This window comes from Olea europaea, chromosome 12 (genome assembly GCF_002742605.1).
Source record: "Olea europaea var. sylvestris chromosome 12, O_europaea_v1, whole genome shotgun sequence".
Classification (NCBI taxonomy): Eukaryota; Viridiplantae; Streptophyta; class Magnoliopsida; order Lamiales; family Oleaceae; genus Olea; species Olea europaea.
The window spans coordinates 25,379,939-25,393,976 of NC_036248.1; the positions used below are offsets into that span (position 1 = coordinate 25,379,939).

The 14,038-nt window shown below is 38.8% G+C and overlaps 2 protein-coding genes across 3 annotated transcripts; both read right to left on the reverse strand.

Annotated features, from left to right (window-relative positions):
• Positions 1-4,570: 4,570 nt before the first annotated feature.
• LOC111406828 lies at positions 4,571-7,968 on the reverse strand. Its single transcript, XM_023036197.1, has 5 exons — positions 7,696-7,968; positions 7,517-7,593; positions 6,551-7,463; positions 5,041-6,353; positions 4,571-4,892 (listed from the first exon to the last, which is right to left on the reverse strand). Exons 1-5 carry the CDS (start codon positions 7,966-7,968, stop codon positions 4,571-4,573), a joined length of 2,898 nt encoding a protein of 965 aa, XP_022891965.1.
• Positions 7,969-9,408: 1,440 nt separating this feature from the next.
• Positions 9,409-13,788, reverse strand: LOC111406184 (putative pentatricopeptide repeat-containing protein At1g68930). Of its 2 annotated transcripts, none has more exons than XM_023035433.1 (3): positions 11,211-13,788; positions 10,205-10,303; positions 9,409-9,839 (listed from the first exon to the last, which is right to left on the reverse strand). In XM_023035433.1, exon 1 carries the CDS (start codon positions 13,710-13,712, stop codon positions 11,481-11,483), a length of 2,232 nt encoding a protein of 743 aa, XP_022891201.1. In that variant the 5' UTR covers positions 13,713-13,788; the 3' UTR covers positions 9,409-9,839; positions 10,205-10,303; positions 11,211-11,480. The 2 variants fall into 2 exon arrangements, with proteins under 2 accessions (XP_022891201.1, XP_022891202.1); XM_023035434.1 differs by having other exon boundaries at positions 10,205-10,331.
• Between the last annotated feature and the right edge of the window lie 250 nt (positions 13,789-14,038).

Sequence of the window (14,038 nt, forward strand, 5' to 3'; positions counted from 1 at the left end):
CAAAAAATAGTATAAACCCACTGAATGTGATATTCAATTGAAAATCTGCAATTAATTTTGCATGACGTAAGGGAATGTTTGGCCGGCAACGGTGACAATTCATTATCTAATTGCCCAAAATTAGTCGATCTTACAAGATTGATTGTTTGGCCTAGCTGGGAAGGGGTGATTAGCAGAAAACAAAATTGCTAAGATATAGATTCCGGTCAGGACGAATGAAAGCGATACCTCACATCATGGAATGCTATTTCTTCTTCCTTTGAAATCAAAAAATTGGTTCAACATCAACTCCAATCTTCTTTCCCGGCCTGATTCTTTCCTTGAGCGTCATGATATCTTATTTGAATTCAATATATTGGTATTGAAGCTTTGCAAGTTCAATATTGATAGAATTGTAATACATATATTTTTTTATTAGTTATATAATAAGTTGTCCAAAAAAATGCATAATTTGATTTGAGTTTAAGATATTTTTTTTTCTTTCAAATATATTTATCTTTAATTCATATGATATTTACCCTTGTCTAACATTAAATACATAATTTTTATCGTTACTTGCATTTCTCATAAAACTTGATTCGATCAAGAAAACACAAATCCTAATTGAATTGTATGAGAGCCTGTTTCATATAATTTTTAAAAAGTCAAAAGTTACTTCTAAAATTAAAAAACTACTTTTAAAAATAAAAATAAAAATCTTGTCAAACATATTCTTAATGAATCTTGAACTTTATAAAAAAACTTTCTTTTCTTTTTATTTTTTTGAACCCACCCAATCAAATATCACTACTTCTAACATTCTCCCGATTGAATTTATATTATATTTTGACATAAATGGTTGCAACTCCGAATCGAATCTGGGCACATAGTTTGCTTGCACCGATTTTAACGGCAAATAAACCGGTTTTATGGACGTTTTCAACACACACTAAATTTATTCCACTTTGTTGCATGATTAAAAATATTCATTATAAAAAAGATAAAATATTTACTCCATCAGGCAAAACAATTCACAAGGTGCTACCAAAAAAATAATAATAATAATCATAAGGGTAGTAGTAAAATACCCTACTTATTATCCAAGAAGGGCATACATTAAGTGAATGTTTGATTTGTTAAATTAAATAAGATGTGATATTGAACAAACGTCTAAATATCTTTCATCTTTGACCATTTTCTATGAGGTCTTTTGAAGACCTAACTTCGAAAATGGTAGGGAAAAAAAAATAAAGAAATATCTTTGCTTTTAGTAGAGAGAGTTAATAAAATACTTCTTAGCATGATCAAAAATATTGGAAGATAAGATGATGAACATTAAAAAAACAGACCACCGGCCCATAAAGTCTTAGAGCATGCTTGGAAAATCTTAAAATTATGTCAAATTTATTTTTAAGCAAATATTTTGCTTCCAAGAATGCAAATATGTTGCCGTTTTTCTCCTTGTTCTTACCAGAAAAATGTACTTATTTGATAATAAAGCACGAGATATTTGGAAAATGAATAATGCTATTTAATATCACTGGTGTTAGATGACACTAAATGTAATTGAATGGAAAGTACAGTTAAATGAATCATACAATTTCATCTTTAAATGAGCATATTACGTAATGCTACATAGACTGATTCTGGATAGCATTATTCTTTAGAAATATGTAACAACTTCCCCAACAAAAGGAATTATTTGTTTTACAATTACAACTCACTTATTTACATGCAAGTAAATATTTAAGCTTAGCCGAGCATGCACTAAGAACAAAATAAATAGTGCTCTATGATGACTCAAGTTACCTTCATTTAACTATATATAGAAACAAGGATACTGTACAAATTGTTGAATCATCGACCTTATCAAATTAGATGCATTCAATTCTCAAAAGTAGAATATAAATGCAGTAAGTTTCGTTGGTTTATGTATCAGTCATTGAGTTTGGTATGACTCGACAACAGAATGATAGATTATCGTCAGAATCTTCTTAAGTTTATACCAATTCAACTGTTAGCTTCATGTTTTTAAGTTATAATTCTACAATCACCTTCATAGTTTAACAATCATGTACCGAAAAAATAAAAAATAAAAAATAAAATAAATAAATAACTTTCTCCAAAGTTATAGATCATGAGAATTTTCCCATATAAGGAAATGAAAATGACAAAATCCATGTATTATTGTCTCATATGTGCAATCTAATGCAGTTTGACGGGTGAATCTAAACTCCCCTTATCCTTCTTACTAAAGAAAGCTTGCTCGCTCTTTATTTGTCGATTTGCAAGTCTTATATCATGATTAATCATCATTTTGAAGATTGCATCTTTGTCCTATCCAAGGATGCACTTGAAATTAGGTCATACCTGCATGATCGAGGGCTGGTGCAGTTTGCGGATAAGCTGGAGTCCTCGGGGAAATGTCTTCCTGATCTTGTCAGCTTGTCAACTATGGATCTTACATCTCAGTTGGGAAATAAAAGGGGCCATATTGCTCGTTTCATGGACCAAACCAATGCATGTGGTACAGAACCTTTACCAGCATCATTCTATCCCAGAAAGCAAAAGAATCACCGTTCCTTTAAGAAATAATAGATTGATAGTATGTATACGAGTGAGCTTTCGTTTGTTAATTCAAGTAAACTGCAGAGTATGACCAAATCCCATGGAAGAAGCAGTGAAGCTCATGATTTATCCCTAGAGCAATCCAGGGCCAGTTCTAAGATCAAAGATGGGCATGTGTATAAGGGAATTGTGACTGTCCCTGCAGAACGTAAAGCATGTGGGTGTGTACAACCTCATGAAATAGTTGAGAATGTAGACCCTTATTGATGCAGCACCAACAGGACCATTAATTGCAAATTAGAATAGGTCTATGGAGAGAGGGAATTAGAGAGAAGAAAGGGGACGGGGATTCAACTGAAGGGAAGAAAGAAAATAGGAAGAAAGGAATGCGCTATAAGCCACCAAAATATTATTCATTCATCGACTGAAAATTACAATACAAAATAGGTTTAAATAGTAAAGTAACCCTAATGAGATTGGGCCCGAGCCCATACAAGTCCAAATTTTAAATAATAGTCCAAAAATAAATAAAGCTTAAATAAAATAAGTAAACGTCCAATGTCCAAATCAACTCTCCCGGGGTGGGAGAAAACTCGACCCTGTCGAGTGGATATATCACTATAGGCTGTCATCAATCTCCCAACCATAAGCTGAGTGCTTCTTCCGGCGTCTATAAAAATGTGTCAGTGGAGGTCTGAACCTGGTGTCCTCACCAACTCCCCTTGGGTGAACGGGAGGCGATCTAGGCCAAAGAAGATCCTGCTGACTCCCATAAAGCTCCAATAAATCTGGATCCAATTGTTGTAGTGTCTCTCTGGAGATCTATGTACAATCAGAATCTGGTCGACCATCCCAACAAACGAGGAAGCGCTGAACCTCTCCATCATTAGTAAACACAGTTTCTTCATCTAAAATAACATTAATTTTATCTGTGCGTGTTGTGAGAGGTGATAGGGGATTAGAAGTGGCCAAATAGTCGGGATTAAGGTCTATAAAATGAGGTAATAAAGGATCATCTGAGAGAATGAAATAACCTCTATAAGCTACTAGGTCCTCAACATTGAAAGTAGAATGGTAACCAAGATGTGGTGAAATGTTAACAACATGGGCATTTAGACCAACTTTCTTTAAAATTTTAAAAGGGCCAGCACTACGAGCTTGCAATTTGGAGGCGGGTCTATGTAGACGCCGCTCTAGCCTAATGCGGACCATAACGTAATCTCCAACGTTAAACTCAATATGTCGATTATGCAAATCAACTTGGAATTTATATTGTGCATTACTAGCTTCAAGTTGTTTATTGATCTCAATATGCAAATCATGAAGATGTGTAAATGTTTCGGCTGACACTAACACTCTAGCCTGTGGGGACATAGGGATGAGATCTAACGGTTTCCTAGTCTTGTACCCATGAATGGCTTCAAATGGACTCATATCTAATGAACGATTTATGGAGCTATTATACGCAATTTGAGCGACAGGAAGGATGAAATCCCAATTTCGAAGATTCTCCCGAACCAGACAACGTAATAGGTTACCAAGACTTTGATTAACTACTTCAATTTGACCGTCAGTCTGAGGGTGGTAGGCTGTAGAAAATTTCAATTTGGTACCCATCTTTTGCGACAAAGTCCTCCAAAAATGGCTAGTGAAACGAACATCCCTATCGAACACAATTATCTTAGGAAGCCCATACAATTTAACAATCTCATTAAAGAACAACATAACCACCTTAGACGCATCTGAGGTTTTGCTACAAGGGATAAAATAAGCCATTTTAGAAAAACGGTCGACAACCACAAAAATAGAATCATGTTTCTTTGGGGTGCGTGGAAGGCCTAATACAAAATTCATACTAACATCTTGCCAAGGACAATTGGAGATGGGAAGAGAGGTGTATAGGCCTGTGTTCTGCTTCTTCTGTTTACTCAATTGACAAGTGTTACAAGCACTAACAATCTTAGCCACGTCTTTCTTCAAGCTAGGCCAATAGAATTGACATTCAACTTCCTCTATGGTCTTATCATGTCCAAAGTAACCGGCTACCCTCCGCATGAACTTCCCACACTATGAAATCTCGCACTGAAGTTCGAGAGATGCACAATTTATTGGCTCTAAAGAGATAACCCCCCTCAAGGCAGAAGCCATCTTTGGCGGCTGATTGTCCCCTTTGTAAATCAAGAAAGATATCTTTAAAATCGGGACATGCCTCGTAATCTTTCTTAAACCTTTCAAAACCGATGACCTTGACACTCATGATCGACAAAAGGGAGACACGACGACTTAATGCATCAGCTGCTTGGTTTTCCACGCCCTCCTTTTTGTTTTGAAACAAATGAGTAGGCCTGCAAATATTCGACCCAACGACCATGCCTAGAGCTTAATTATTTTTGGGAGTTGAGGTAACAGAGGGCCTCGTGATCCGAATAAAAGACAAATTCCTGGGACAACAAATAGTGGCGCCAATAGCGCAAAACCTAGACTATCGCATACAGTTCCTTATTATAAGTTGAGTACCATTGTTTGGCTTCATTTAACTTCTCACTGAAGTAGGCAATAGGGTGACGATCTTGACTCAAGACTCTGCCTATACCTACCCCGAAGGCATCACATTCAACTTCAAAGACTTTGAAAAAGTCGGGAAGACGCATAACAGGAGCCTCCGTCATTCTCTTCTTGACTAACTTAAAGGCCTTAGCCGCCTTTTGTGTCCAATGAAACTCCCCTTTCTTCATGCACTCCGTGATAGGCGCCATAATAATGCTAAACCCCTTGATAAAGCGACGATAAAATGTAGCTAAGCCGTGAAAGCTCCTGACTCCATGAATAGCTTTAGGCTCAGGCCAGTCAATAATAGCTTGAACCTTAGCAGGGTCAACAGATACTCCTGTCGAAGAGACAATGAACCCCAGAAAAACGACTGTATCAGTGAAGAAAAAGCACTTCTTGACGTTAGCATACTGATTAGTTACACGAAGGGTAGAGCAAACTTGTGTGAGGTGGTCACAGTGCTGCTGCTTAGTCTTACTATAGATGAGGATATCATCAAAGTAGACAACAAGAAACTTACCTATGAAAGGTCGAAGAGTTTGCGTCATTACCCGCATAAAGGTACTTAGCGCATTGCTTAGCCCAAAAGGCATGACCAGCCACTCATAAAGACCATCTTTCGTTTTAAACGCAGTCTTCCACTCATCACCTGGGCGAATTTGAATCTTATGGTATCCACTCTTCAAATCAATCTTCGAAAAGATTGTGGCACCAACCATCATATCCAACATATCGTCAAGTCTAGGAATGGGAAAACGATACTTCATCGTGATCCTATTGATCGTACGACTATCCACACACATCCTCCAAGAACCGTCCTTTTTGGGCATCAATAGGGCGATGACAGCATACGAGCTTAAACTCTCACGAATGAATCCTTTGTGAAGGAGGTCATCCACTTGCCTTTGAAGCTCAGCGTGCTCGGTAGGATTCGTCCTATAATGAGGCAAATTTGGAAGGGATGCCCCTGGGACGAAATCCATGGCATGTTGAATATCCCGTAGAGGAGGTAGATGATCAGGTAGGTCCTCCGGAAAGGCATCTCGAAACTCTTGGAGGATTGACTGGACTTCAACAGGACTCTCTATGGTGGAGTGGGGTAAAACCTCCATGACCACCAAAGCGAACACAATTGAGTCACCAACAAGTGTACGCTCAAACTCCGTAGGACTAATGATATGCAATCCCTTTTGTTCCACACTCTTCTTCGTTTCCAGTGGGCCAACAGGATTTGGGGGTAAAGGGTTAAGGTGAATCTTCTTTCCATTAAACAGAAGGAGTAGGAATTAGATCGACCATAGATGGTTATATCTAGGTCAAATAACCAAAGTCGTCCCAAGATGATGTGCCCGACGTCCATTGAAATGACGTCACACCATATATGGTCCTTATACTCGAGAAATTGGATAGAGACTAAACAACACTCCTTGACAACTATAGAAGAGGTGTCAACCCAAGAGACACTGTATTGCTGAGGGTGAGGAACAGACTTTAACCCTAGATGGGATACAGTAGCCATCGAAACCACATTAATGTAGCTGCCACCATCTACGATAACTTTACAGCACTTGTTATTAATCTTGATGTAAGTGTGGAAGATGGCATGACGGCACCAATCATCGGCATCCCTAGGCTGGGTAAGAATGCAATGGACGACACCAACTCTAGGTGTATGTGGAATAAGGGGACTAGCCTGAATACAACCTAAGAAGGTATCTTCACTATCCTCCAAGTCATCAAACTCTTCTAACTTAGGCTCATAAACCTGGTCCTCTAGTGGTTCGTCGACAATACCTTCAGGCTCTTCCATAACTAGGGCTCGGCTAGGACACTTAGAAGAAATGTGACCAAAACCCTTACAGTTGAAGCATTGCACACGAGAGGACGTTCTTGAAACCTCAGAACCTCGACCTTTGCTATCCGATGTGGGGGTAGTATTAGAAGGAGGAAGTCCTAGAATAGAGTTAGGGGATGGAGTGGATGCAGAAGAGGTTGCAGTGCGGGAGTCACTACGATTTTTATACTGTGTCCTGATCACTAACTCGTAATCCCGAACGAAAGAGTAGGCGTGATCGAGAGTGGTGACGCCTCTAAGGACAAGCTCACGTCTAAGATCATCCCTTAGGTCTTGCCTAAACCTACTCAAAGTCATGACCTCATCCTCAACGACTTGACATCCAATTCGAAACTCATCAAACTGAGCAAGATATTCGGTCACAGGTCGATTGCCTTGCGTAAGTGCGTTCCATTGATCTAACAAGTTACCCCTGTAAGATTGAGGTAAATATTTTTCTTGAAGGCGACGCTTCATTTCATCCCAGCTCCCAACAGGGGGAGCATAACGCCTCTCTAGAAGGTCCTCAACACTTTCCCAAAAAAGTTAAGCAGTGCCAATTAATTTCAAACTGGCAAATTGTACCCTTCGATCTTTCGGAACCCCATATCAGGCAAAGAAGCGATCCATATCTCTAACCCATTGATTGAATACACTAGGATCTAGACAACCATCAAATGTAGGGCATCTAATTTAATATTTCGAAAGAGGCACTCCTCGTGGTGAGGGGGAGATAGTGTACCATGACGGTGATATTCTTGCACGCGTCCACGAGCTAGATTTCCCTCACTACGATCATGTCTGGCGTGGTGTCGACCACCTTGTGAACGACGATGAGGTCTATTAATGGAAGCGTCAGAGTTTTCAGCTTCAGTTGAGTATGGGGTTGGGTCAAGAGTGTTCAACCTAGCGGTTAGAGCTCTTGTTGATTGATTTTGTAATTGTACCAACTGTCGGGTGAAAACTTTAATTTGAGAAGGGTCCATGGCAAAGGTACTAGCACTAAACGCATTAACACGACCACTACGCAATTGCATACACGGTAACACTAGCTAATATTGTAACTGATGCAATTTTAAAATGAAGCAACGGTATAAACGAAAGATAGATAAGAGTAGTGACTCCCTGCAGTTCAGCTGTGACTCCCAGTATTCCGATTGGTTTGAATTGCCACTGTGTGGGACCCCAGGTATGCTTCTGTTCTATCCCTTGCTTCAGTTGCCTTCAACTTCAGAACTCCTCCTGCTGAATTTGTGATGCATGCTGGTGGAATGGTACAAATATCAGCCAATTCCACAAAAATTGCCTCTGACGAATCTGAATTCCTTTGAATTTGGGTTGATGTGTATATTCTTGCCAATCGAATAGAGGCCAATAGGTGCAAAGGCAAAGATAAGAAGTCAAATCGAGAATCCAAGAAGGGCAGCTTGTTGTAGGTGTTCAATAAAAATCTGGGATCGTGTTGAGCTTGGCAGAGATACGAGTGGCGACGGCGCTCATAGGTGTGTTGTATTGTGACTTGAGAATGGCAGTTATGGTTATGCGACTAACTTGGACGAACGGTCGACGAGAGGGGAGAGTCGAACTTTTGGTGTGTGAGTGTAGAGAAGAAATCGAGATGGTCGTGCGTAGTAGACGAGGGTGGAGGTCTTTTGGTAGGTTGTGGCAGCGGGCGACGGCGTCTGGGAGAAGGGCCAGTTCAGACAGAGACAAGTTTGAAGTGCATGCTTTGTGGTAGATTTGTTGTTGGCGATGGAGTGTGTGAGTGATGATTTGGGGCTGCGCCGGTGATGCCGGCGGTGTTGAAGAGTAGGGTCGTTGGTGCGAGTGGGTTGAGAAGAAGGGAGATAAAGCCGACGCTGAGATGTCGGGAAGACAGAGGCGTGGTGATGGTTGAAGGATTGGGTCGAGTCGTAAGAGAGTTTAAATGGTTGAATAATGGGCTAATGTGGGTGTTGGGCTGTGAGCTACGGGTTGAGTGAGTTTGGGATTGGGGTTATGGGTTGGTTTTGTATGTGGGCCAATATTTGAGAATTAGGGTTAGAACAACACTTTAGTAGCAGCAGCAATGAAAAAAAATTTCTCTCTAAAATTTTTTTTTTTTTTAATTGTAAAAATTCTAAATTGAAATTTCGGGTGTGAATAGTACCCGTGAACAATAGCGCGATTTTTTTTTTTTAAATGACGAAGAACTAAAAATAAAAAATGAAAAACGCTGCTTTTACGCTAAATCTATTTCAATTGGGTTGTTCCAACAAATTTTGGGAAGAGACAAGAAGAAATTTTGGATAGTAGGAAAGAAATTACCCAAAATTCGGCTCTGATACCAAATTTGATGCAGCACCAACGGGACAATTAATTGCAAATTAAAATAGGTCTATGAGGAGGGGGAATTAGAGAGAAGAAAGAGGACAGGAATTCAACAGAAGGGAAGAAAGAAAATAGGAAGAGAGGAATGCGCCATAAGCCACCAAAATATTATTCATTCATCAACTGAAAATTACAATGCAAAATATGTTTAAATAATCAACCAACCCTAATGAGATTGGGCTCGAGCCCCATACAAGTCCAAATTTTAAATAATAGTCCAAAAATAAATAATGCTTAAATAAAATAAGTAAACGTCCGATGTCCTCATCACTTATTCCGCGATTGAGAATATTTTGATTCACAAACTAACTCCAGAATATAAGATTGGAGTGGAGCATCTGGTGAAAACTAGAACACCTCCAATTAAAGCTTCAGAATTATGGCGTGAGAAACCAGCTATGCTCCTCCGCATCCGTCAACCCAGTATCATCTTATGAATATACTGCACTCGACATCAACTTACATTGTCAACTGTGCTTCCAACAAATCTAGAATTTCATGTACAGAGATGAAGCCCACCAACTACATTCCAAGAAACCTGTATTTGATACACTCAGGGTCCAATTATTTGCAGTACTTCATAAGCATATAGAATCTGAGGTATATTTTTAACTCACATGATAATGCATGGCAACTGGCTTATGGATGCTCAATTATATCAATAAAGGATGTCTGGCCCAGATACGGGGGTGAATTTGTGCTTTTTGACAGAGGCATGGTGTTTTTTAAAGCCCTAGGTAGGGGGAAGCTACTGAAAGAAAAGTTTATATCTGGTTTCCTATTCAACCCTAAAGCAATTGCAAATTATAAGAGAGCAAAGGCTTGGGAATAGACCAAAATTTCAAAGGTGAGGTAAAGGGTGGATTTTTAATAATTGGTAAAGGAAAGAATGGCATTGCTTACCAGTTCATTCAGAGAAACTTCAGCGATTGGGCACTGCTAGCTGAAGTCATAGAAATCTGCACTCGTTTCCAGGTAGTTTTCTAATGCCTTACTTCTTTCCTGTACAAAATGAATCATACTGAGCCATCTTTCACGCTCATGGAGAATCAACAGCAAAGTCAGTTGGAGTCTACAAAATCAATTTAAGAAGAGCTGCCAGGGTTCTAAAAGGAAGAGAGTAATTTGGCTTCTGTTTTTATAATATCGTACTCACTCCAACGTTCAAGTTCACAAACTCTTTGTAACTACAGGAACAATATATCAATAAGCAATCACGTACTTCATTTGTTTTGTGAGTTTCTTCTTCTTGATATGAATTATAGAGTTGCATCAAAAGGATGCATGATTTGTTTATTTTATCAGTCATGTTAAAGCTCGAGAAAGGTGAATGAATATGTTAATTATACTGTTCTATTAGGGACGTAAAACTAACTATTAAATATTCGTCTGTAGGCAGGCAAACACACCATATCCTAGATTTTTCGATCAACATTAAAAATTCAAAAGATAAAGGTTCATAAAATGGCATCTACATCAGTTTCCATCTGTGGAAACTAAAATGACTTAAAAAGATTGCAGCTAGTCAATCAGGAGATGATTGCATTTTATCACAGTAGAAAGAAAAAGTTATTTTGCATTTAAATTCTTAAGGTAGTAAAAGAGCTAAATAAACAAATTACAGTCCTATGATAAAACAACATTAATAGGAACTTTCATTTACAAAAGTTACAGCATGTTTTATGTTGACCAAACCAAATATAGTATGAAATGTCTGGTGTCCAATATCCTTCACCATCACTATGACTAATGATAAATCTTAGCAATCCGGTTAACAGACAAGTACTTTCGTTCAGTTTAATGTTGCAGAAGCTTCAAGCTACACAGGCACTGATTTAATATCTCTAATGAAAGAATACTATTTCTCCCTCATTGTGGTAGTATGAGTTAGAGCAAATAGAAAACATACCTTGTCTAGAAGAAACTTCAATAGTGTGGCTAGTTAGAATCTTCATACAAGTTGATGGAAGAGCAGCTCACTATTCCTTTAAAAGACACCAAGCCACTAGTTTTCTCCAGTAATCTGATAATCTTTCATGAGAAATTGGTAAAATTTTGCTCGCAAATGACCTAACTTATATTCCAAAAGGTGTTCAAGATCATGGCTCTAGCCATTTGCACGATATCTTAGAAGGTTTCAGTGTCCTCCCTGATATCTTTTAAATGCCAATAAAACCCACTACCAGAAATCTCCACAAGAACATTTTCCGTCTTTAAATAAATGGAAACGTACAGCATCTCTCACAAGAATCTCTCTGCTGGTGATCTTTGAAATTATTTTAGTTGCATTATGGCAGTCCACACATACTCGGAGATTTTTAACCACTTTTATAGGCAACCCAGGAGGAATAAATAGTAAACCAAATGCAATAGCCAGTTTTTCACTATGATAGTTTAGCATCTTTGTTTTCTCTGATTCTTCAACATCATGCAGAACAGAACTCGTGTCTGGAACATATCCCTCCTTTATCATTTTATAGTTTAATTTATCCATCTCTTCATATATCTGATTCGAAAATGGATTTGACTTGTCATCAGCTGAGAAAATGTGTACTACGTTCTTATACTTGATCCAACTAAATCCAGGTTCCTTTTTCACACCTTTATCCCTCATTCCTCTTCTTAGCTGAGACACCTGATCCCATTTCCCTTTAGCAGCATACATACTAGCAAGCAATACATAGCCAGCAGGATTGTGAGGATCCAATTCCAGAAGACATTCTGCTGCCCATCTCCCTATTTCCAGGTTACCACGATTTCTACATGAGCTTAATAATGTAGCCCAACCAATTGCATCAGGATGACAAGGCATTTTGAGTATGAATGTTCTTGCTTCTTCTAATTGTCCAGCTCGACTATACAGATCAATCATGCAAGTGTAGTGACCAAGAATTGGCATAATTCCATATTGTTCTGTCATTGACGCAAAATATTGACTCCCTTGCTCCACAAGTCCAGCCCTACTGCAAGCAGAAAGAACACCAATAAATGTAACTCCATCAGGTTGTAGACCATGAGCTAACATTTCCTCAAATAAACTAATTGTTTCTCTTGCTTTTCCAAATTGTGCATAGCCTGAAACTAATGCGCTCCAAGACACTTCATCCCTATACTTCATCTCATTAAACAAACGATGAGACTCTTCTATGCTGCCACATTTCCCATACAGTGTTACAAGTGCATTAGAAACCGTAATGAAGGAAATTAAGCCTGAAACTAGTGCTTGACCATGAAACTGGGCTCCCTCTTCCAAGGAAGCAAGATTAGCACAAGAGCTAATCACACTTCCTAGAGTAAAATCATCTGGCCAAATCCCATCTCTCTGCATTTCGCAAAAAACTCGAACAGCTTCCTCACTGTACCCATTCTGGCCATAACCGACTACCATGGCAGTCCAAGATACAATATTTTTGTGGATCATTCTCCTAAAAACTGTTTCTGCATTTTTAATGCTTCTACACTTAGAGTACATGTCAACTAGGGAACTGCCAACAAAAATATTGTCCACATAATCAGTTTTAATTATATAAGCATGAATTTGATTGCCTTCTCCCAATGCCACAAGACCTCCACAAGCAGTCAAGATGCTGCCAAAAGTAAATTGATCTATATCGAAGTCTTTAAACCTCATTTCACGAAACAGATCCACTGCTTCTTTTAACAATCCATTCTGTGTGAGCCCTGTAATCATTGTAGTCCAAGTAATTGAGTCCTTCTCAGGCATACCCCTAAACAAATGCTCAGACTCTCCCACCATCCCACACCTCATAAAACCCATAATCATCGTATTATACATAACCAAATTTCTCTCAGGCAACTCATCAAATACGCGTTTTGCCTCACATATCAAACCACATTTAGCATACATGTCCACCAACGGACTTCCCACAAAAACATATGACTCAAACCCGCATTTCACTATTAGCCCATGAATTCCCCTACCCAAATCAACCCAACCCTTGTTTGACAACATTATAATCATAGTGGAAAGCGTAATTCTATTCAAATTCACCAATCCATTTCTTAACATCAACTTATAGGCCTCCAAAGCCTTATCACTCAATCCAGAATCCACATACCCCGATATTATCAAGTTCCAAGAAACCCCGTCTTTCTTGGGAGACGAATTAAATATTTCTCGCATTTTTACAACATCTCCAGATTTCGAGTAAGCAGAGAGAATGGTGTTCCACGAAAAGAGGTTTGGTCTAGTTATTTGATCGAACACATGGCGTGCATATGTAATTCTCTTCAGCTTATAGTACGCATTTATGAGGTTGTTAAGCAAAAAGGTTTCTGGGTTTGCTACGGTTTTGACTATGCTAGCATGTAGCCCTTTCGCTTGGTGTAAATTACGAGTTTCGCAGCATTGTTTCAGTAGCGAACAGTAGTGGTTGGAAATGTGAGACATTGTGCTTGTTGAAGGGCGGTTTTGACGGGAGAGTATGTAGAGTGAGGTTTGGTCTAGTTATTTGATCGAACACATGGCGTGCATATGTAATTCTCTTCAACTTATAGTACGCATCTATGAGGTTGTTAAGCAAAAAGGTTTCTGGGTTTGCAACGGTTTTGACTATGCTAGCATGTAGCCCTTTCGCTTGGTGTAAATTACGAGTTTCGCAGCATTGTTTCAGTAGCGAACAGTAGTGGTTGGAAATGTGAGACATTGTGCTTGTTTAAGGGCGGTTTTGACGGGAGAGTATGTAGAGTATTCATTAAATTAGCTTCATAAGCCGA

What these genes read in the sequence shown, in the direction of transcription:
- LOC111406828 (XM_023036197.1), bottom strand. Translation starts at nt 7,968, where the DNA reads ATGCAATTGCGTAGTGGTCGTGTTAATGCGTTTAGTGCTAGTACCTTT. An exon ending in AGCAATACAGTGTCTCTTGG is followed by an intron (nt 6,354 to 6,550) that starts GTTGACACCTCT and finishes AATGGAAAGAAG; the next exon opens with ATTCACCTTAACCCTTTACC. An exon ending in TCAACTTATAATAAGGAACT is followed by an intron (nt 4,893 to 5,040) that starts GTATGCGATAGT and finishes GAATATTTGCAG; the next exon opens with GCCTACTCATTTGTTTCAAA.
- LOC111406184 (XM_023035433.1), bottom strand. Translation starts at nt 13,712, where the DNA reads ATGTCTCACATTTCCAACCACTACTGTTCGCTACTGAAACAATGCTGC.